Here is a 24,062-nt window from a genome sequence, read left to right as displayed (position 1 = left end):
GCTAGTTGCATTGAAACAATGAGATGTATGACATAATGTTATGAAGACATTTAATACCTATTTTATACAATACTTACCTTTATATGACAATAATACATATCAATTAGAATTAATTTGATGCAACCTATATATCATTATACTTCATTCATTTGTATTAGTAGTATTACATGTACAGTAGTTAATGCATATTTGACTTAGATTATATTTCAACACAGTAAAACTATGATGATATAGTATTAACCAAAAGTTATGAAGTTTGATGGTGAAGGTACATAATACTCGAATGATTTCTACAGGTCCCGGGCTTCATCAACAACTAGTCTTAACTCCAATCATTCCACAAGTAAAATCCCCACTTTGAGGTAACTAACCTGGGTTAGACTGAAAGCATCTCAGCATGGGTGTTTAATGTTTCACCAGTTTTAGTTTTAGATAGCATAGATGTGCTATATACAAGTTTGAATATACATTTAGTTAATATTTTTGGATATATATCTTTATAGTAACTGTATTTTATTAAAACTAATCTCCTCTATCCTGATTAGTAATAGTAATTTGTTTTTCACATAGTATTACATAGGATAATGCTCCTTCATTTTATTTTTCAATCCAGTTTGATACCTTGCATTTAGAGGAAAACTTTCAGCATGATTAAAAATGCAAGGACAGTGGTTTTTCATTTGATCAGTCACATTAATAAACTTAACTCTTAATTTGCATGGTTGTTTACTTAGATTTAACAAGTGAAGTTATTCATTTTTTACAATAATCAGAGCTTTTTTAATCCTTCCTTTACTTTCTGGAGTTTTTCCTTAATTCAAAATAAGAAAATCTAAGAATGTAAAGTAGAAGGATATTAATATCTTGATCTGCCACTATTTATATTTGTAGCAGTAGTTTGAAAACTGTAATATTTAACAATTCTTACAGACAAAAAACGTCCGTCACACAATCCACCTCTTCCAAGACCTCCACCACAATAAGGTAAAAATATTTAATTCTGACAACCTTCTTCAACACTCAGCTCTCCTTGTTCAATGGGGCTTAAAAGTTCGTCTCCACTAAATAATAATTCGTTATTTCTGTGAGCCTCACCTGATGATCATATTGCTCCTTCTCTAGAAGCTCAGTTAAATCAACATTAACCCCTAAAACTAAAAAAAAATCTTTTTCATTTCACTAGAATTATGCCTCTAGTAGGAACGTGAGATAAACTCGCAAAGTTTTTAGTGATTTTGGAGAGTTCTGCTTCTGGATTTGTCAATAACTGCAGTGTAGATTGTTCAAGGAAATTGTTTTGGGGCAGTCATGATCTGCATTCTCTTTGTCTCATGTTGGAGCCAGTATTTTGATTCGACTAAAATTTTTGAGGAGTTGCTGAAGGCTTCACCGTTCCTTTTATGGAAAAGTATTTTTCTATAGTTTCCAACCAAATCAGAGTTTCAAGGAAACTTCTTTTAATGGGAATCCACAGAAGACAAGGCTACTTGATTATAGTTTGGATGATAAAGATAATGACACACCAGCACTGAACTTCAAGTTTTGAAAATGAGCTTCAAAAGCTCTTAATTTCTTTAGGTTTTTTGTGATATCTCAGAAGGCCAGTAGAACGTCTGAACTTATCTGCCCTATTTCTAACCCTAACTTGGCTTCCCATATAGAATCTAAAATCTGCCCTATTTCTAACCCTAACTTGGCTTCCCATATAGAATCTAAAGGTAATAGTGGAATATTCAGTAAGGGTTCTTAGATTCAAAATAGTCTCATAGAGAGACTCATTCTTTATTTACTTTAGACCCTTCTAATACAAAACCCCCGTCTTCCCACAATCCCAGCCACTCTTTTAGACATCGTGTCCGAGGCAGAAGAAACCTCAATTCTCCCATTTCATTTAGGGTAGAATCAACAAATTATTTAAAATAGATTGAAAAGCTGGTAACAATCATTCTCATTTAGTATTGAAGCCTTCTAAACAACAAAGACATTCTGACTTGTACAAGACGAATCCGTTACCTAGTTTTGTTCAACATTACGATTTAATCTCGTGCCTTGAGGCTATCATTAATGGTCATCTGGATCTTTATGCATGTCCACTGCATGCCATAATTAGACAGGTGATAGTTTAGAATTTAAAATAAGGGTGGATTATGCTCATACACATACCCACCCACCCTCCCCACTGACTGGTGTCAAGAGGCTACGGAATACTTTCGACTTCAAGACTGAAAAGACAAAGTTTCTGATCGATTGTCTCATTACTTTACTTGAGACATAAGTCTGTAAAAAGGAAGTTTTGGGGATATATGTTGATAAATCAGAGCTTCAAGAGAAGCAGTAATATGAACATCAGGCAGGTCCAGAAATAAAAATTTTTATCAAATTATGGTTTTGTTTAGAGGAAGTTTTAAGTACACAGTGCACTCTTAAACATAAAAGAAAATATTCACACCATATACCAAAGTGCTTACATGGCTATTATGAGTATAAAACCATAATTTTAATCCCCTAAAGTATATATATACAGATGAAAATGCTACCAGATTTTATTTTTCTGAGAATTTCTCAGAAATTTTATTTCTACACAACTGTGTACACTACTTTGAAGCAAGCAACCTTTGAACAAGGAGGTTTGACTAATTTTTTATATCTTGTTTGTAGCATTTTATTTTAATTACACATACAAAATTAATTTTATTTAATTTTTTTAGCAAATGTTTTCCATATTACTATGATATTAAAGAATTTAATCAGCATAAAATACTAACTTAATAAAAAAAAAAAAAGAGGAATCTTACTTGAATCTTTGCATGCTTATTAATGTTTCAAATATTAATGAACATAATAAAGTGTCAAAATATCTTTGTCTAGAATTTTTAGACTTTGATTTAGACAAATCCTCTACAGTATATAACAGTACATTATTACACTAGTTAGCGGAGTTTGAGTGAATTACCATGATGTTTTTTCCAATGCTGATTCTTTTTTTTTTTTTTTCTAAACTGAACAGGAAAATAAAATCATATTTGGTCAGGCTCTTTATTATGTACCTTTTGATTTCTAATCATTTTACCCCTTTTCAGCATTCATTAAAGAAAAAATACCCCCACCGCAGGCCAGCATGAAGGGCATGGTTTTCTCATTAAATGGATTGAAATTGTCTAATTCCATCTACTTACGATGCATCCTTTCTTACAGGACTCGGAATCCTTCAGGTTCAAGCAGCGCCAGTGGAACTACTAGTAGGATTGCTCGCAAATCTTCGGCTGCATCTGACACCCCTACCGGAGCAGCAAGAAAAACAGGCATCGTTGAACCAAGACGCAAGCTATAGAAAGACACAAAGTGAATTTTATGTATTTTATTGAATGGTGCATCAAGTACATGTATAAAGTTCTTTGTACTAGAGAAGAGGAGTTGTGTATTGCCAAGAACTTAGTGATATGATAGAAGTGTATACTTGTGATACATGACAAGTATAAACATATTTTGAGAGAGAAAACTTTAAAAGATGTTATAGTATTGATTAGAGTTTTTCAGTCTTTTAATTGGTAGAAAATTTTTATGAGATTTCTCTATGGAAATCTACTTAATGAATTCCATGAATTATTCGCCTGTGAACTAAATAATGCTATCATATGTGATAAATATGACAGGACAGGTCCTGTTGCCTGAAGTGTGGTTGGCTGAATAGTATTGAACCATGGCAAGTTTCTAATATGGGTTAGTTAAGTAGAAGAATATTTAATAGAAATTTACTTGTGGTTCATAATTTTCAGCCTGGTCACAAGTGATATATTTGTAGGGTAGTGCAAGCCCGTTCTAAGGTTTCTCAGCCATTCCACTCAACATATCTTGCTTGCTGTTTAAATAGGTTGTTTATATATGAATTTTCCAAGACATGTTGCTTGAGAATACTGCATAAGAATATGTGTCTAGTAGCAAAAACTTTTATTTGATGACCATATTCTTGTTAAGTTTAGTTACTTACAAGTTTCGTACAATTTTTGAGCCAGCGATGTAAAAGGCCTGAGTGCCAAGTTTACAGTTTTCTGTACTGGTTCATATTTTAAGACTGTTCTCATACTGACCATTAACGCTTCATATCTAACTTGCATAAGTGTGTATTACGCAAGCCTATATGGGGTTAAAGAGGTTGCCAAACTGCCATGTTTTGCAAGGAGATTTTAATTTGCAACTTGAGGTCAGCAGGAATTTAAAATGGTGCTTCATAGTCATATAGAATTTTATTGTAAGTGAAAAAAAGGTATTTGTATTTAAAAATTTTTAAATATACTTATTGTTTTCTTATGTGTGCTACTAATTAAAGTGCAAATGTGATGGGAACAGTGGTTTTCAGTTGGGGATAGTATATAATTTGCAAAAGGTTCCTGTTGTAATAGGAAGTAGATATTATATGTACTATCCAACCTGTTCTTAAGCTGATCTCATTACAAATGGTGAAGGTGATATCATTCCTTATGATTCACAGACAGATTATGTCACTTTATTGACAGGGATGATTAGATGAAAGTGGCTCTGGGAAAATTAGGGACAACCAGTGGAAGTAGAGGAGATTATGGATGTAGGCTGGTTCTGGGGTATACTGAAAGCACGCAACATCTGTGCTTTATTTTGAATTTCGGTCTTGCATCCATGAATTTCTCTACGGGTTTTGGTTGTGATGTCAAGTCAAACTTTTCTTGTTTTTAAACTAACACTTTTAATTACACTTCTTACTGTTGTCCATGTTTTTGTTAAAATGTTTGTATAAACCTTGCTTTCCTGCTTTGTTATAAGTTGTAAATAATATAATTAGATGCCCATTGAATTTTAACATGGGGCACAAAATGTTTTCATTGTAACAAAAAATAAAAACCAGATGTACTAAAGTTCTTTTGGTTGAAAACTATGTACTTGACCAATCATGATAGAGTATTTTTTGTATTTATATTGCTAATAGTTTAAAAACTAATGCTTCAATAATAAATAAGTAACAATAGAATGTTTTATATTGACCTTGTATTTTATTTAAATAAGTTATTCAATTGACATAGATGTGTTCTTCCAAAATTGTAAACAGGTTTGGCTGGATGGCTACAAGAGGGTTGTTAAAGGAAAAGACTGAAGCAATATCATCAAATTCTATTGGACATTGACAGAAGGACCAATGAAGAACCTAGAAACTGAAAGGTTTACAAGAAGCTTTTTGATGAGTGGAACAGCTTGAGGACGATCAGCCCAGAGGACCACTTACTGTTATAACAAAGGAAGATACTACATATGAATACAGGAGCGGCCATCAGCAGATGTTTGAGAAAATCTTTATGGACACTTCAAGCAAAATGGAGAGAAGACTTAAACTTTTCAGAGTCTGAGAAGGAAGTGGTCATGTTGCTGCAGTGGGAAACGTGTGATGATTAAATTAGTACCTGTGAGAAATGGTACTTGAAGAGGATAAAACACTTAAATGTACACGACTTGAGAAATTTGATAGAAAAGCAAGTAAAGAAGAAAAGATCCATATTGTGCATTAGTACATTGATATTAAAAACCTAGAATGCTTCCAACAAATGAAACTGAGGCAGATCTTGAAAATCCCCGGGGAGAGCCACACCACCAACATTGAAGTCTTAGAACGTGCCTCGCTGACCAGCGTGGAGGCCACCATCATCCACCACAGCCTCCGCTGGACAGGACACGTGCATAGGATGGCTCCATCTAGGCTCCCAAAGAAGATATTCTACAGAGAACTGACCCAGGGCACCAGACCACGAGGAGCCCCAAAAATGCGCTATAAAGATCAACTAAAGCGCACCCTGGCTCTAACAGACATCGATCCTTCCTCATGGGAAGAAACAGCCAGGGACAGGAAAACCTGGAGGAGTACAGTACACCATGGCACCGTGGACTTCGAGGAGAAGGAGACAAAATGAGGAGGCTATGAGGAGAAGAAGGAGAGAGCGATTAGAACAGCCCCGCCCACCACCTACCCTCCCCTGTGAATACTGTCCGCGACTCTTCCACCACAGACTAGGACTTAACAGCCACATCAGACATGAGCACCCACCCCAAAGATAGGAGGCTGATGGCTAACGACAGAACCCAATACTCGGACACGAGGGGGCGCCGACGACGACGACATTGACAAGTCTTAAAAGAGGGAGGGCATTTGTTACCTTAGAGAGACTATGGCCTGTGATGCGAAGATTGAAAGGGCATCAAGAAATAAACCTGCAGCCAGGATAAAATGGTTAAAGGGAGCTTGACTCCTAGTTACACTAAGCCTGGACTACTATGCAACAGAAGCACCAGAACAGACAAGAAAAATGGAGATTAGGAGCAAATATACAACAGAATATGGAACGGTTCACATTCACAGTGTAGTGTCACAATTGTATTATGAATGATGACATGGTGGAGCTGTAGTGTTGAAAGTAACTGGACAATAGATGGTTGGAAGTGATGAGAGGAGATGAAGAATAAACCATGAAAATACTTCAGAAGGTTGCAATTAATGAAAAAGGGTGAAGAACTGTTATAAAAGCAGTAGATATAGGATAGCAGATGCAGGGATTGTAAGAACAATCAAGAAATCATGAAAAATGGCACAACTAAAGACTCCAGACAAATGAGAAGACTGAAGGAGGGAATTCCTATTTCTAACTATCTGAAGGGAAAAGCAGACTTTAAAACATTTGGCCCTGATAATTGGCAGGAATAAAAACAGCTAGAAAGTTACTGAAAAGCATATAAAAAAACAGAGGATGTTGTCATAACAGAAAAAGCAATAAAGGAGATTTGACAAAAGCTAGAACTTATTTTTGGAGTGGTGCTGTGTGGTTTCCAAGGACTTAACTGACAAAGAGAATAAAGAATGTATGTAAGAAAGTTACAAGAAGTCTTTAAAGACAATGGAAAAAGCACATGGACTCCCAGCCCTGAATGAGACGAGCAAATATGAAGACAGAAAAGTGACACACTAAAAGGGAGTAAAGTTACCTTTAACCAGGATGAAATGTATAGTGATAAAAACTTGCACATTTATATAAAGCTACAGTTTAGGATGGTGGTTACACTGTTTCATAGACAAAGGTGTGTGACATTTTACATTCATGACCAAATGGCAATCGGATGATTGTTTTACTAATGAAGATATGGTGGACAGAGGAGTTAAAAAATGCTGGAAAATAGACTTCAAACATTACGAGGAGCATTATGAAAGATAAGGAGTAGAAGGAAGTAGACATGCAGAAAGGTCGGCAGAATACATTATGCACAAGGAAGAGTGGAGAGAACTTAACCCTTAACAAATGGAAGAGCGGACGATGTCACCCCACAAGCAACTTGATGAAACCAGCTGAAAACTCAGAAAAGTATATGGAAAAAGACCTGGAGGATGTCTGCGTAAGAGCAGGACTACTAAAGAATAAAGCCATGCAAAAAGGTTGCAAGAAGCCTCAACCCAGAACCCTTTACCATGTACCAAAGAAATGAAGGCTTTCAAGACCTGCTATTTGCAGATGAGCTATGGCTAACAGCACAAAAAATGAAACGTGAAAAACGCATTAAAGCAAAATCAGGACGACTGAAAATCTACACAAACGAAGCAAAGTTTATTGAAACTAACCACACAACTGCAGTAGGAAAGATTAGACTTATCGTACTGAATGTGTAGACAATGGTACACAGATATTAAAATTACAAGCATAGATATACAGACAGAAATGGTAAAGAAATAAAGAACCTCATGTTGTGGCAGATGGACAAGTAATAGAAGCGGTAGAGAATTTTGTTACTAAGGAGAAACCGATTGAAAGAGCATTAAGAATAAAAATGCATGCATTTCGAATTAAATTGAAAGAGACAGCTTTAAAGCTGGTAAATGACATCATCACATTAGTAGAGCTGCAACTTACGAAGCCTACATAGCCTATACTATACTATACTGTAACAGATGCATACAGGCACTGGCAAAGAAGAGAGATTGAAAGTGTATGACTACAGAATGTTGAAATTCATAACCAGAGCACGATGGGATAACTGAATTACAAATGAATAGGTGGAGAGAAACTTTCAAAAGCAAATGGAAAAGAAACGGTGGTTAGCACTAAAAGCACAGGTAGATACAGTATAAGAGTACAGTAACAGAACATGGACTTACAGAAAAGCTAAAGTAATAATAGGAACAAGCACAGATGAAGACTCGAGAACTATAAGGATGTCAGATGGAAAGGAAGAGTATAGTAAGAAAAATGAAGTTTTCATGATAAAGTTTTATGGATACTTACCTGGCAGTTATATATATATAGCTATAGTCTCTGTTGTCCGGCAGAATTTTTCAAAACTCGCGGCAACCGCCGTGTGGTGGTTGTGCGGTTAGGTGGTTAACAACCCTTACAGGGTGGTACTTGGAATCATTCCCATTTTCTGTTCCTCAGATCATCTTTGCCCGACTTATCTCCTGAGGGGAGGAGGGTGGCACTTAAAATATATATATAACTGCCAGGTAAGTATTCGTAAAACTTTGTTTTATCATAAAAACTAAATTTTTACGAATAGAACTTACCTGGCAGTTATATAGCCTATATATAGCTGATTCACACATTTGGAGGAGGGTGACAGACAGCTAACATCGTTGGGAAACAACAATAAGTTGTAGGAAAAAACACCTTGATTCCTAACCTGCTAAGGTAGCTGACTTCGAAGGTTCATGCCTCTTTGAGTCGCTTTCCCTTAGGAGTGCCAGCCAGGTGGGGACCTGTCATGCTGAAACAACTCAATCGAGTCTGTCAAACGGGATGAGACCAACAACGTGACTAGACTTCTGCACTACCTATCCCCTTTTTTATAAACTGCAACCTTACTCGAATCTAACCACCTAATCTTGCAGTATAGATATTAACTATCTAGCTAGACTGAGGGCACTGTACCTCAAGTCTGAGTCCTCAGACACCCATAAAAACCAAAACCCAATCACAGGCATACCGTACAAAAGTTAAGGTTAAGGGGAGGTACTAAGTCCTTTACCCAATACAGAAGCAGTAGCTACGTATGGGCCCAAAGTGTAACACTTTTCATAATCTACTCTTACCTCCCCGAGGTAATGAGAAGCGAACACAGAGTTGCTTCTCCAAAACGTTGCGTCCATTATCTGTTTAACTGACATATTCTTTCGATATGCCAGTGAAGTAGCAATGGCTCTCACCTCGTGAGCCCTTACTTTTAATAGACCGAAGTTTTACTCCTCACAAAAGAGGTGAGCTTCTCTTATTGTCTCCCTCAAGAAGAATTATAATGCATTCTTCGAGGGGATTTTGTGGATCCTTCACTGAATACCATAAAAAATTGGATGCACCTCTTACATTCTTTGTTCGTGATAAATATGCCCTGAGAGCTTTAACTGGGCAGAGGAGCCTCTCCTCCTCTTGACCCACCACATTTGTGAGGTTAGGAACCTCAAACGTCCCCGGCCAGGGTCTGGATGGGTTCTCATTCTTAGCGAGGAAGTCGATCCTTAACGCACATACTGCCCCTTCCTGGTTAAAGCCCACCTGCTTCTCAATAGCATGAATCTCGGTGACCCTTTTTACTGTGGCCAGAGCCATCAGAAAGAGGGTTTTCTTAGTAGCATCTCTAAGAGTCGCTTGTGAGATGGGTTCAAACTTCGAGTGGCATAAGAACTTCAAAACCACATCCAAATTCCAAGCCAGGTGTCTTAACTGAGTCTGCTTAGTTGTTTCCAAAGACTTTAAGAGATCTTTCAAGTCTCTATCCTGTGTTAAGTCTATGCCTCTGTGCCTACAGACAGCCAAAAGCATACTCCTGTACCCTATAAAGGTGGGTACGGCCAGCTTAGAGGCTTGCCTGAGGAACAGCAAAAAATCAGCTATCTGGCTCACAGAGGTAGTGGTTGAAGACACTTTGTGCTGCTTACACCATGATCTAAAGGTCTCCCACTTCGATTGGTAGACTCTTGGTGAAGAGACCCTCCTCGCTCTGGCGATAGCTCTTGCAGCTTGTGTAGAAAAGCCTCTCGCTCTGACAAGCTTCTCGATAGTCTAAAGGCAGTCAATTGTAGAGCAAGGGGGTTTTGATGATACCTCTCGAAGTGGGGCTGTTTGAGAAGCTTTGGACTTGGAGGAAGGCTTCTCGGAAAGTCCACTAATATTTCCACAACCTCTGTGAACCATTCTCTTACTGGCCAGAATAGAGCTATCAAGATCATTCTTCCTGCCTCGAGGAGAGCGAATTTCCTGACAACTAGATTGATAATCTTGAACGGGGGGAACGCATAGGCGTCTATCCCCGTCAAGAAGGCGTCTACTGCTATCGCTTCCTCGTCCGGGACTAGGGAGCAGTAGTTGGGGATCCTCTTGTTCTGGTTGGAGGCGAAGAGGTCTATCGAAGGCCTCCCCCATAACTTCCATAGCCTCTGGCAAACCTGATGGTTGAGGGTCCATTCTGTGGGTAGAACCTGCCCTTTCCTGTTGAGCATGTCTTCTCTTACATTCTTCTGTCCCTGCACGAATCTTGTTAAAAGCTCTACGCCGTTCTCCTTCGACCACAGAAGGAGCTCTCTTGCTGTTTCGAACAGGGACAGAAAGCGAGTTCCCCCTTGCTTTCTAATGTAAGCCAAGGCCGTGGTGTTGTCCGAATTGACCTCCACTATCCTCCCCGAAACGGAGTCTTTGAAGGCCTTCAGTCTTAACAGAATGGCCATCAACTCTTTCCTGTTGATGTGCCATTCGTTCTGTTCCGCTCCCCAAGAGCCTGAGACCTCCTTGCTTCCCAGTGTTGCTCCCCATCCTGACTCCGAAGCGTCTGAGAACAACACTAGGTCTGGGTTCTTCCTGAACAGGGAGATTCCTTCCCCTAAAATCAATGGATCCAGCCACCAACTCATAACTTTTGATTTCTGCTGGAATGTGGAAGGAAAAGGAGTCTTCCTGATTCTTCCTGTCCCACATTTTTGAAAGGAAGTGTTGAAGAGCTCTGAAGTGCAGTCTTCCCAGAGCGACAAACTGCTCGAGCGAGGAGAGGGTGCCCAGCAAACTCATCCAATCCCTCGCTGAGCACTTATGTCTCCCCAGGAATTCCTCAACCTTCCCGAGGCACCTGGTCTGGCTTTTTTGCGAGGGAAAAGCCTGAAAACGAACTAGTCCAGAACTATCCCCAAATAAAGAATCGTCTGACTCGGTTCGGTCTGGGACTTCTTGTGATGACGAGACCCAGTTCCTGGGCCATCATAAAATTCTTGTGTAGGTCCTCCAGACATTTTTCCTTCGACCGGGATCTTATCAGCCAGTCGTCCATGTATAGGGATACTCTTATCCCCTCTTGATAAAGCCATCCTGCCACATTTGCCATACCTTTGGTGAAAACTTGAGGAGCCGTGCTGAGGCCAAAACAAAGGGCCTTGAATTGGAAGCACTTGCCCTGGACCATGAATCTTAGGAACTTTCTTGACGTTGGATGGATGGGGATATGAAAGTAAGCATCCTGTAAGTCCAGAGACACCATCCAGTCCCCTGGACATACCGCTGCCAGCACCGACTGAGTCGTCTCCATGGTAAATTTTGTCTTTTCCACAAAGACGTTCAGAGCGCTGACATCTAGAATGGGTCTCTATCCACCCGAGCTCTTGGGCACCAGAAACAGGCGATTGTAGAACCCTGGGGAGTTAGTTCCAGGACCGGTTCTATCGCTCCCTTCTCCAGCATCTGGTTCACCAGATCCAGTAGCACCCCTTGTTTCACTGCATTTGAGTACTGCGCCACTAAGGCTAGAGGTGTTCTTGAAAGTGGAGGCTTCTCCAAGAGGGCGATCTTGTATCCCACTCTGATGACCGAGAGGGACCAGGCGTCCGCCCCTCTTTCCTTCCAGGCATGCCAAAAATGTAACAGCCTTGCTCCTACCACTGTCTGGAGGACTTGTGCTTCATCTCCTGGTGCGGGCCCTGAATGAACCTGTATTCGTTCTACTGCCCGTCTCCTGCCTTCTTCCTCTGAAGTCTGCTCTAGTAAGAGCTCTACCCTGAAAGGGCTGCTGAAGTTTCCTCTCCTCTTTCTTCAGTGATGATGGAATCACTGGTAAAGACTTCCTTGTGGAGCGCGACAGGAGGTCTTGCGTGGCCTTTTGCGCTGGCGAAAGGGTAATGTCCCTGACTAGGGACTCTGGAAACAGGTGCTCCAAGAGAGGGGCGTATAGGAGCTCCGCCTTCTGCGCGACCGTAACTGCTCTGGATGTGAAAGTACATAAAAGGGCCCTCTTCTTTAGAACTCCCGCAGAGAATAGGGAGGCCAACTCGTTTGCCCCATCTCTAAGAGCCTTGTCCATACAGGCCATAATGCTGGTTAGGTCTTCTGTGTCTTGTAAGAGTTCCATTTTCCTGGCCAGCGTACCCAGAGCACAATCCAAAAAGATGAATACTTCGAAGGATCTGAAGATACCCTTGACGAAGTGGTCAAGCTCTGACATAGACCACATTACCTTAGCCGATAAGGGCATGTCTTCTGGAAGAGTTTACAATGCCGGAGAAGTCCCCCTGGGAGGAGGCAGGTACTCCCAGACCCAGAGCTTCTCCAGTCTCATACCACATGCCCGCATTAGATGCAAGTCGAGCTGGTGGAAACGAGAAGGTGGTCTTCACAGCTTGCCTATGCTCCTTCAGCCAGTCATTAATCCTAGCGAGAGCCTTCTTAGCCGAGATGGACAGCTTCATTTTGATGAAAGCCGACTGCTTCTTCGCCTTTTTCCTGCTGAACTGCGACTGAGGAGAACGAGGGGCAGCAGGTTTAAATTCCTCTCCATACAGCTCAAGGAGGGAGCAAGAAAGAACCTTATAATCAGCAGCCGCATTAGCAGGTTTATCCTCATCCTCCGAAATATCCTCCAAGTCTTGCTCTCCCTCCAACTCCGTCTCCCTTTGGGCTGAAGGAACTAAGTTGGAGGTTCCTTTAACATCCCAATCAGTACCAATCCAACTTGCATAAGGATCACTTTCTTCCAGCTGTTCACCTGCGTCCGAGTAGAAAAGCAGATCGTCGGATGCGTCCTGTAGGCGATAAACGTGTGCGTCCTGGCGCTGAGCGCTGGAAACGTCCTGGCGTTAAGCGCTGGAAACGTCCTGGCGTTGAGCGCTAAAAGCATCCTTGAGTCGAGAGGAGGATGCGTCCTGCTATCGAGAGCTGGAAGCGTCCTTGCGTCGAGAGCTGAATACGTCCTGACACCGCGAAAAGGAAGCGTCCAGGAGAAGCAGGCTGGATGCGTCCTGACGTCGCAAGCGAGAGATGGAAGCGTCCTGGCGTCGTCTAGAGGAAGGAGAAGCGCGGCGTTGAGAGCTTGAAGAATCGCGGCGCGATTCCCTGGGAGAGGAATGATACTGTCTGTCGTCCTGCAAGGGAGAGGCACTCCGTAACCTCTTACTGGCCGATTTCTTCACAGGTAATTTGTCGTCCTTACGTTTGCCCGACTGGGGGGAGGGCGGCTAAAAGCCTGAATAAGAAACGCCAGCTGTTCTTGCATAACAGTCATGAAAGACTTCGTGACTGCTGCTGGGTCCTCCAATTCCGAAGGCGAAGGCTGCCGAGTCACGCTGGTAGCAGGAGAACGGTCTCTCGATGGTCCCTCGACACCTAAAAGAAGAGGAGATCCCTCCTTCCTTCCATCTCTAGGCTTTGACCTTTTCCCTGGAGCGGCGTCCCAGTCATCCTTGAAAGGAAAAGGTTCCGGGCTACTTGACAGGGGAGAGCAAAAATGGGTCTGGTCAGCATGCTGTATCCACCTTCTCTTGGTCGGTCTCGAAGCCTCATACCGCCATCTGCGTCTAGGAGAGGGGTTCGGGGAAGACACTATCACTTCCGACACGCCTTTTCCGTGGCGGTCATGAGCAGCCTGGGAAAAAGCAACAGGACTGCTTGAGGCGACGGCTGACCGAGGATACATACTTCTCACTCCCTTGCGGCCGTCAACGTACATTCTCCCATGGTCCTGGGAGCTTGGTAGAGGTCTAGACCTAGGGGCGTGACACGTTCGATCAGTCGCCACCTCCACTGCACTTTCACAAGCACTAATTCCACTCGCACTCTTACCTTTCAAGGTTGCAAGCTGGTCTTTAAGAGCCTTCATCTCAGCTGCCATCCTGGCGTACCGAGGGTCATCCGTAGTTACCGTTCCTGTAGAAGGAGCAGGAGCTACTACCTCAGGAGAAGGGTCAACTTCTACAGAAGAATTATTAATTAAGGGGTCAAAGGAAATGTCTATCCTAACCTCACTAGCAGACTTAGATTTAGATCTAGAAGCCCTCCTGATTTTATCTAACTCTTAACTTATGCACATAGCGCTTCATATCCAACCATTCCTTCTCGCTTAAAACCTCACATTCCTTGCACTTTTTATCAAGGGCACACTCAAAACCCCCGTACCCCAAACAAACAGTGTGAGGGTCCACCGAAACTTTCGGTAACCTCACCTTGCATTTCTCATTCACACAAACTCGAAAATGAAGTTTATCAGTCATCGTAATCAAAAAACAAAAAACAGCCAAAAGAATAAATAAAAAATGCGATTGCCAATCCACAGGTCAGTATATGTCACCAAAAAATAAGTCCAATACAGCGACATAGGGAAAGCGAGCGAAAAACTCCAATGGCGGACCAACGATGTTGTCAGTCCAACCGGCAGAGATGATCTGAGGAACAGAAAATGGGAATGATTCCAAGTATCACCCTGTAAGGGTTGTTAACCATCTAACTGCACAACCACCACACGGCGATAGCCGCGAGTTTTGAAAAATTCTGCCGGACGACAGACTATAGCTATATATATATAACTGCCAGGTAAGTTTTATTCGTAAAAATGGCACTCTGGATAACTAGGTAAGATGTAGGAGAGAACAGAACAGTGTATTGAATAGAACAGCAAGTCACAATATGCAATATTATTTACAAGCAAAGCTATGATCCCACTGAAAAAGCAGAATGCTACTAGCCAAATGGTCTCAATACAGGAAGTGACAGTATAGATTAAGAATAAAAATAACCATTATTTAGTTTGGTAATCTAGAAAATTCAGGAATTTATAAAGTAATTTGTAGTTTTCCTAGGCATAAAAACCTGTGTCCTTAACCCTTTTACCCCCAAAGGACGTACTGGTACGTTTCACAAAACCCATCCCTTTACCCCCATGGACGTACCGGTACGTCCTTCCAAAAAAATGCTATAAAAATTTTTTTTTTTCATATTTTTCATAATTTTTTGAGAAAATTCAGGCATTTTCCAAGAGAATGAGACCAACCTGACCTCTCTATGATAAAGATTAAGGCTGTTAGAGCAATTTAAAAAATATATACTGCAAAATGTGCTGGGGAAAAAATAACCCCTTGGGGGTTAAGGGTTGGAAATTTCCAAAGAGCCTGGGGGTAAAAGGGTTAATATGAGATTGATTTAGCGCAAGCTGGAGTTGGATAACAAAGTTGACTTTAGAAGTTTAATGATTAACAAGTAATTTGCTAAAAGAAGCTATAGACCCAGTGAATGATCTAATTAGAATACAGTAAACAGGTAAAAGGGACTGAAGGGTGCTAGCATAAAGAATATGACATCTGGAAATGTTACAGAGTCCTTCAAAGACTTTGGGTGGGAAAGAATAAGGACTATGAGTCCTGAGCCCTTTACTGTTCATCAAAGGAATGTAGGAAACTACAAATGAGCACAAAAAAAGGATGACAGGAATTCCTACATGCATATGACCAAAGGTTAATAGCAAAGTTTAAAGATGTTGAAGGATATTTTACTGTCAAGATCAAGAAGTTTTTTCCACCCTGAGGTATATAAGAAATTACGCTATCACAGGGATAACGGCTTCGAGAGGAGCGATACTCCTTCCACGACACCAACCAAAAAAAAAAGACCACTTCGCCTGATATATGGCAGCTGAAGAGTCCTCGAGATATCCGGACATCCTTGAAGCAAAATGTGGTAAAAAAAAAAAACTCTTGTGGAAAAGCGATGAATATCATCTTAGAACCTTGCACTAAATGCGAGTGATAATGCAAAAGGGTTTATGAATATAGCATAAACAAAGATACATGCATTGTAAAATGCTTTAGAAGAGGAAATGGAATACTATGCTGTGGTAGATGAAGAAGTCTTAAAGGTTTAAAGGTCGCTCATGAATGGCAGAGGCAAGGGACAGTGGCATTGCCCAAGCAATCAGGACAATGCCCTAGAGACTGACCATATATTATATGACCAGCGCATAAGCCTCCTCTCCACCCTAGAGAGAATTTTGGTACCTTTTAGCATTGAGAATAAAAGAACTGTACCAGCGGCCAGAATGAAATGAGAACATAGATGGATGGCTGGTAAACAAATATATCATTATTTGGCAATGCTATAACTTGTGATTGTTACCCAAAGCTTTATCTACCATATATAACAGAAGAGTGGGCACTACTAAGAAAATATGGATTTTGAAAGGTGTGACAACAGAAATAAGACAAATTAGAAATAATTGGTATTTTTCCTAACGATACAAACCTTTACAGTGGATATTATTTTGGCGAATGCTGAAAAATAGCCAAAAACTCTTTAGCGCGCTATAACTACCGATCGCTGATTAGCAGGGGTAAAACAGTTGCCCGCTCAGACTTAACGGACGAGTTACGTCACTTTTTAAATTGTAGGCAGGATTTTCCCGGGGGTTAGGTGATGGCGGGTCAGGTATATGTACAGTACTGTTAAGAACTCAAGATTTGTTTAGTCAGGAAAAATACAAATTATTTCCAAATTTGTCATTTGTTCCGTCACAAATACAAAACCCTTAAGCTCTTTACAGGGGAGATACCCTAAGGTGGGGGGAAATCCTAAAACCAACTGGGTGGTTCCTGTCATTAATAGATACATCCTGACACCTCGCTAATTCTCAGAATGTGCAAGAGATTTAACAGCCTGGGTAATCGAGTGAATGTGTGAGAACTCAGCAATGTAACTTAACAAGGTAAGGTGATATTTGGGGCTAATATCCACTCGTAACCTAGACATTACCCGATTCCACCTCACAGAGATATCATGGATATGAATATATATACATATATCAAGTTGCAAAAGGGATGATGGTACCCAACTGCAGTTAGGAGGAGGTCCTCAGTTGCTCAACCCCAAGAGAAGGGAGAATGAAAGACAAAAAGGCCAGTCACTTGCACGTTCATTCTAATCTCATACCGGGTAACCTCTTCCCTCAATCGACTGCTACTTGTCCTACAAGAGAGCTGGGGTGCTTGCGACCATGTTTTGTGCAGCCACCACATGACTTGTGGAGGATGTTTACAGGTTTCTGTGGGTTACTTCTTGCAAGTAGTCGGCTGTGAAGGTCGTTTGACGCTTGCATAAGACTGCTTGTAATACCTGCGCCACGGAGACACTGTTTTTGAACGCCAGGGATGTGCTTATACCCAACGTCCTGAGCTTTGGATCTTCGAGTATGAGGACGAGTCTGGACCAAGAGGTTTCTCCATCACTTGCCTAAATCAAGGCAGAGATAATATTACGTGTTATTTTCCTCTTGACCCAGCCTGTGCTGACAAAAAGTTTGTTAGTCTGTGGGCGAGCTCCTGTGGTTCTTTTGAGATAAGACCCAACACCCTAATCAGGCAAAATAACAGCTGATCTGGATCGTCTGTTACAGAGGGGCCGGAGGTGTAAATAGCCGCTATACCCCTTCATTGTCTTGCAATGACAAGCTAAGGTCTGAAGAGCTTGAGGGCGGCATGGAGGAGTTGTGTACTCTCTTGTGAAAACCTCTGGGTGGCTACCAATCAGGAGAAGGGCATCAAATTCTTGTGCATGATGGGCAAACATTGGCTGATGGGGGAAACAAACTTTGCATCCCCTAGGCTGCAGAGAATACTCAGGTTGAGGGCGGGCATCGAAAGAAACAGGGGAAACCTGGCCGCTGCCAGTTTCTGTGTTCACCCCGAAGGGATCCTCCAATGGGAAACCCTGTGGGGTACTCGTCAACAACTTCTCTTGCTTTGCTACTGAAGTAGCTTGAAGAGAAGGTGTTGAGACTACTGCTGGCAAGGACACGGGAGGTTCCTTAGGCCTATGGCCTTCGGTATCTTCAAGGGGGGAGACTGAATTCTTCCCTTTGGGGGAAAGTGTGCGCTCCTACTGTGTCCCCACCCACACGCAGAGCCATTCCTTAGAGGGGGAACCTGAAATCACCAAGGAAGGCCACAACTTCTGCAAAGCGTCAGAAGTAAGAGACTCCCGTATGATCGAGGGTAGCTCTGCTAAAGAAAGTGAGGGAGCTTTCTCGATAAGGTTGTCTAGTGATCAAAGGGCCACCACTCTTATCGAACAGTCCCCAAAAGAAACTGGTCGAGCAGTCGGAATGGTAAAATTGAGCTGATGAAGAAGGAAGTCTGGGCTTCTTCCCTTTTGCTTAGATGTCTTCTTTTGTCACCTTGCAAATCTCTGCCAGTAGGAGAATGGCCACTCTGCACAAATTACATGGATATTCATTCTGGAGAGCACGAATGGCCCCTGCAGTAAAGTCAGAGGTTGTTTGGGTCCGTCTCTACAGCGGCCATGTAAGTGCCACACCGGCGCGTTTCCACACCAGGACAAACCCACATGGTTTTGAATCTCCGCAACACAACACTTTCACGCTGAAAAGTTAAAGGGGTTCAAAAGAATTACCCAGTTTATTATCAAAGGTTAACGGGAGAAATAGGCAGGAACGTCCAATCTCTACCTAGCCAAAATAAAAAGTGAAGTAACTCAAGAAGTGGCTGTGTGAGCGGGCGACAAGTCTACTCCCACTAACTAGCAGTGGGTAGTTGTACCTCACTAAAAAGTCTTTTGGCTAGTTTTCAGCATTTGCCGAAATAATATCTACTGTAAAGAGCAAAACAATTTTTGTGTCGGAACAAGTCAAGATTCATGGCCAGTGGTGGGATGAGTGCATTAGGAGAGATGAGGTGGCAAAGAGATTTAGTTTAAAAACAAATAGATAACTTTGAAGTGATGAGGGGTGACAGAATATTTAGTAAAAATGGCAGTAAATTTAGTAGTAGGACGAAGACAGACAGGCCAGGGAAACCTAGGAAAAGGCCTCTGATATAGACTTGCATTTATTGGAGGTCAATCAGAATATGCATAAGACCAAAAGTAGTTGAGAGGATTCATTGAGCGCACGACCTCCCAATGGGAAAAGCAGTAAATTCCATGACGATGACAATTAGAAATAACAACTTTTTAAAAGCAGCAATAAGCTGATCCTAATAAATTAATTCTGATGAAGAAAGAAGAGTGGGGGGTTAATGTAATAATAATCCAAAGGGGGATACTGTACACTGTTGTGGAAATTCAGAGGAATACAAATGCTCCGGCATAATATGAAAATAAAGCCAGAGAAAAAATGGTTAAAACCGACCATTATCAGTTTGATAACAACACAGTCACTGTAGAAAAAGTATGAATCAAAGACAAGATTACAATATTGTATTTGTGACCTAAGCATCCAACAGGTCAATTTGACAAGCAATGGGATGGGAATTATAAAGGGCAATGTACTGAAAAGACTTTGACCTAGTAATGATTTTGACCTACAGCAGTAAATGATATACACTATTGAAAGAATTTTGAACAAATACTGGTATCCACAAATTAGCTACAAAAGAGGAAATAAATGCCACTGAAAAATGCCATAAACAGATAGCCTGAGGTTAACAGCAAAAGAAGAGGTTGTACAAAAATTTAAATTAGAATACTGTAGCCAAATAGAAAGGAGAGGACTGAAGTGATAAAAAAGAAAAAGTCTTGTAGAGAATGGAAAGGTACCGTTTAAAATGTGGCCCTACGGATACCAGGGTAAAGCATAAGGGTGAGGCTCTTAGCGTATTCAATGTTTATAGTGTCACAGTATGCTTAGGATGGCAAAAATGGAATTTCAATAATAAAATTCATTATTTACATACTGTACTCATTTGATATTCATATTGCTTCTTCCTGGAATCTAGGCTTCATAAACGTTAACACCTAAAACTGAAAAAACTTCCCAGTTTTATTTCCTATCAACAGACTTATGCTGCTAGAAAAGAAATGAGACAAACTAGCGGTTATAGGTAATAATCAATGACTAGGGCATTATTATTATTTTCATTATTATTATTTGTTAAGCTACAACCCTAGTTGGAAAAGCAAGATGCTATAAGCCCAGGGGCCCCAACAGGGAAAATAGCCCAGAGAGGGAGGGAAACACAGAAAAATAAAATATTTTAAGAACAGTAACAACATTAAAATAAATATTTCCTATATAAACTATAAAATCTTTAACAAAACAAAAGGAAGAGAAATTAGATAGAATAGTGTGCCCAGGTGTACTCTCAAGGAAGAGAACTCTAACCTAAGACAGTGGAAGACCATGGTAGAAAGGCTGTGGCACTACCCAAGACTAGAAAACAATGGTTTGATTTTGGAGTGTTCTCCAAGAAGAGCATAATATCTTTGTATTCACTTTTGAAGTCTTGTACAATTCCCTATCCTTTTGACACCATCAGTCAGCGAGGAGTAGTGCGGGTATGTCGAGTATAGAAATACAGTACTGTAGAAGATTTCATTGTTAAAATTCTTTTTATTCCTATGATTCTCCGCTGATGGTGGAGGTCGGTCCACAGTGAAAGAAAGAGGCAAGTCATTTATAGTTTTCAAAATAATTACAATAATTAACATCCTAGATTTGTCTATAGTTTAAGATTATTGGTGACAAATCCTCTCAAAAAGGGATTTTGACAAAGGAAAAATCTATTTCTGGGCAAGGAACCTGGGAGAAGGTTAGGTAGTGGGGGGGGGGGGGGGCAGTAGCTGTAGTGAACGACACCTCGTAGTAACGGGGGATTTTGAGGAGGGAGAAATCTAATTGGAAAGGGATCTCTGGTAGTGGTATCACTCGCCCCAGTTTCAATACGGACACCCTTTAGGGGTGAGCGAGCTGGATATATTCCTAGCATTCCATGCAACTTTTTTCTCTGGTATATTTAGCAGTATTTATACCTTTGAAATGGTGCTTTAAGGAGCATTTCACAGAGCGACACATGTTGAGCCCAGAAATACATTTTGAAATATGAGTGTCGAGGTAGTTTGCCTAAATGCTATTCATCACCAAATTACCTATTCATACAAATACTAATATCATGTAATTACTGTAGAACCATAATTCTTCAAATTAAGAAAAATAAAAATTATTAGACCACATTACCACCAGCCACTATAGGACCTAAAGCCTAGCAATCTTGATAAGCAAATAAGGATTCTTTAAGATAATGTTCAGTGACAACTATTTGGTACGCCATTGAGCTGCCACTAAAACTCTTGACTAAGAAAGGTTTCTGGAAAAATTAGATGTAGCAACACTTCTAGTATCACCTACCATAACCTTCAAGGCTTTCACTGGTGAGCTAATTACAGAATTAAGCATGGATCTATAACCCTATAACCTAAATCTAAATAACCTGGAGCTATGAGTTGTCGATAAGCTGAAGGCTACACAGAGAATGAAGACAAAGACACTAAGGCTTACCTAAGCCCTTAATTGCTAGATTATCTCATGTACTTTATTAGAAGCATAGGTCTATTGAGGAAAGAAAACGGGAAATGTTTTAGTTTTAGGGGTAAACATTCATAAAACCGAGCTTCCGTAGAGAACAATATGAACATTAAGGGAAAATATAAATACAGCAAGATCCTCTTAGCACTCAGAGATGTAATATCATTTACAAGTACAGCTATGATCCTTATGGAAAACCAGAATACAGTACTAGTAGCCCAAGGGCTTCAATATAGGAAGTAGCAGTAAAGCTGATATTAAAGATTCAAAAGTAAATATACAATATGACAAAGAAAACATACATTAACAAACTAGATTAAGGTAAATAGCAAATAATCTAAGAAACTAGAGCTGACTGAAAAGGAGACGGGAATAAGTCTGATAAAGACGAATCTTGAGGTATAAGGGTGAAATCAGTTTGAGCTAAGGTTTGTACAGTTAGGAAAATTACAAATTATCTACGAATTTGTCATTTGTTCCGTAACGGGAAAACAAACCACGCTATTTAATAGCGGTGGACTCACCAATTAGGAAAGGTGGACGTCCCAGCCAATCTGGCTTTTTGGCTTTGCCCGGGGGCTCGTTATTTGAGTGTGTAAGCACCCATGAAATAAGGAGTCCCTGCACTTTGCTACACAAGGACTGCGGCCTACGCAAGCTGCGTGTGAAGGTATGAAGTGTGACTCCTCCTAGGAAGTTGTTCTGAAGTTCTTTAGATGGAAACTTGTAGACTAGGACTTTCCCAATACCACCTCGTCAGGGTATGGGGACGTAACAGTATTAATCTTAATATTAGGAACACAAAGAAGCATGGTTTACCTGCAGTGGTTTGAGGTCAGCTATGCAGAGAACCCAGGCTGCTGCTTTCCCCAAGAGAGGGGATGATGAAGAAAAGAATAAGGGCCAGTCAAACCTTTTCATTCATGTAGACTAAAACCGGGTAACAATGCCCTCAACCTTCTGCTACTTGTCCAATAAGGAGCTTGAGGTTTTAAACCAGCTGTTGTGCAGCCACCACAGGGCCAATAGAGAACGTATCCAGCCTCCTGTGGGTCATGTCTTGCAGGTAGTGGGCTGTGAACGTTGTTTGACATTTCCACACCCCAGCTTGAAGAACCTGATTCACTGAAAAATTTCTTTTGAAGGCCAGGGACGTAGCTATGCCCAACATCATGTGCTCTAGAGCGACGTGACGGAGGAGGATCTGGATTCAAGGCCAGGTCAATGACCCTACGAATCCATGCAGAGATGGTGTTCTTGGTGACCCTCCTCTTAGTCCTTCCTGTGCTGACGAATAGTGCTGGCACATGAGGACGGACTGCAGCTGTTCTTTTGAGGTATAGCCTCAAGCTCCTTACTGGGCATAGTAAGAGATGGTCTAGGTCATCTGTTACAGAATGGAGACTAGAAATCTGGAAGGAGTCGAATCGAGGATCCGCCACTCCAGGATTCTGAGTCTTGGCAATAAACTCAGGGACGAAGCTGAAAGTTACCTCCCCCCATCCCCTTGAATGGGCGATGTCATACGAGAGACCATGAAGTACGCTGACTCGCTTGGCCGAGGCCAAAGCTAGCAGGAATACCGTCTTCCAAGTTAGGTGGCGATCTGATGCCTGGCGTAATGGTTCATAGGGAGGTCTCTTAAGAGACCTGAGAACTCGAACCACGTTCCATGGGGGAGGTCTCACTTCCGACTGAGGGCAGGTAAGTTCATAACTACGTATGAGTAGAGAAAGTCCTAGCGATGAAGAAATGTCCATTCCTTTCAGCCTAAAGGCTAGACTCAAGGCTGAGCGATAGCCTTTCACTGCCGAGACTGAAAGGCGCTTTTCTTCATGCAAATACACGAGGAACTCCACTATTGCTGAGATAGTGGCATCGAGTGGAGAGATACCCCTTCCACGACACCAACCACAGAAGACTTTCCACTTTGCCTGGTAGACTGCTGCAAAAGATTTTCGCAGGTGTCCAGACATCCTGACAGCAACTTGTTGCGAAAATCCTCTCTCAGAGAGGAGATGCTGGATAGTCTCCAGGCGTGAAGTCGTAGTGAACCTACGGTTTTGTGAAAGATGTTGGCATGTGGTTGTTTGAGAAGATTGTGTCGTGGAGGGAGTTCTCTGGGTAGCTCCGTTAGGAGTTGCAGAAGGTCCGGGAACCATTCCGCGTGATGCCATAGCAGAGCTATGAGGGTCATTGAAAGATTGACCGATGTTCTGGTCTTGTTGAGTACTCTCCTCATCAGACAGAACAGCGGAAAGGCGTAAACGTCGATGTTGTCCCACCGTTGTTGGAAAGCATCTTGCCCGAGAGCCTTGGGGTCGGGGACTGGGGAACAGTACAGCGGAAGCCTGAAGTTCAGGGCCGCTGCGAAAAGGTCCACAGTCGGAGAACCCCACAAAGTCAGGACTTTGTTGGCTACTAGATGATCCAAAGACCACTCGGTACTCACT

General features: G+C 41.4%; 2 protein-coding genes across 37 annotated transcripts in view; one reads left to right on the top strand and one right to left on the bottom strand.

Annotated features, from left to right (window-relative positions):
- shot (dystonin-like protein short stop) overlaps nt 1-5,002 on the top strand; it is a 157,136-nt gene extending 152,134 nt beyond the window's left edge. For 26 of the 35 annotated variants that reach the window (XM_068381865.1, XM_068381847.1, XM_068381881.1 and 23 more), the window contains 3 exons: nt 297-362; nt 931-984; nt 3,196-5,002. In XM_068381865.1, the coding sequence (XP_068237966.1) occupies nt 297-362; nt 931-984; nt 3,196-3,331 (256 nt within the window). In that variant the 3' untranslated portion in view covers nt 3,332-5,002. The remainder of the gene's footprint in view (nt 1-296; nt 363-930; nt 985-3,195) is intronic. The other 9 variants (XM_068381876.1, XM_068381877.1, XM_068381872.1 and 6 more) reach the window with 2 other exon arrangements.
- The window catches only part of LOC137648762 (uncharacterized), a 56,620-nt gene continuing 35,558 nt past the window's right edge, over nt 3,001-24,062 (bottom strand). For both annotated transcript variants that reach the window (XM_068381885.1, XM_068381884.1), the window contains exon 5: nt 3,001-3,325. The gene's annotated coding sequence lies outside the window, so the exon portion shown is untranslated. The remainder of the gene's footprint in view (nt 3,326-24,062) is intronic.

Source organism: Palaemon carinicauda, chromosome 10 (assembly GCF_036898095.1).
Source record: "Palaemon carinicauda isolate YSFRI2023 chromosome 10, ASM3689809v2, whole genome shotgun sequence".
Classification (NCBI taxonomy): Eukaryota; Metazoa; Arthropoda; class Malacostraca; order Decapoda; family Palaemonidae; genus Palaemon; species Palaemon carinicauda.
This window is presented reverse-complemented; position numbering and strand designations above follow the sequence as displayed.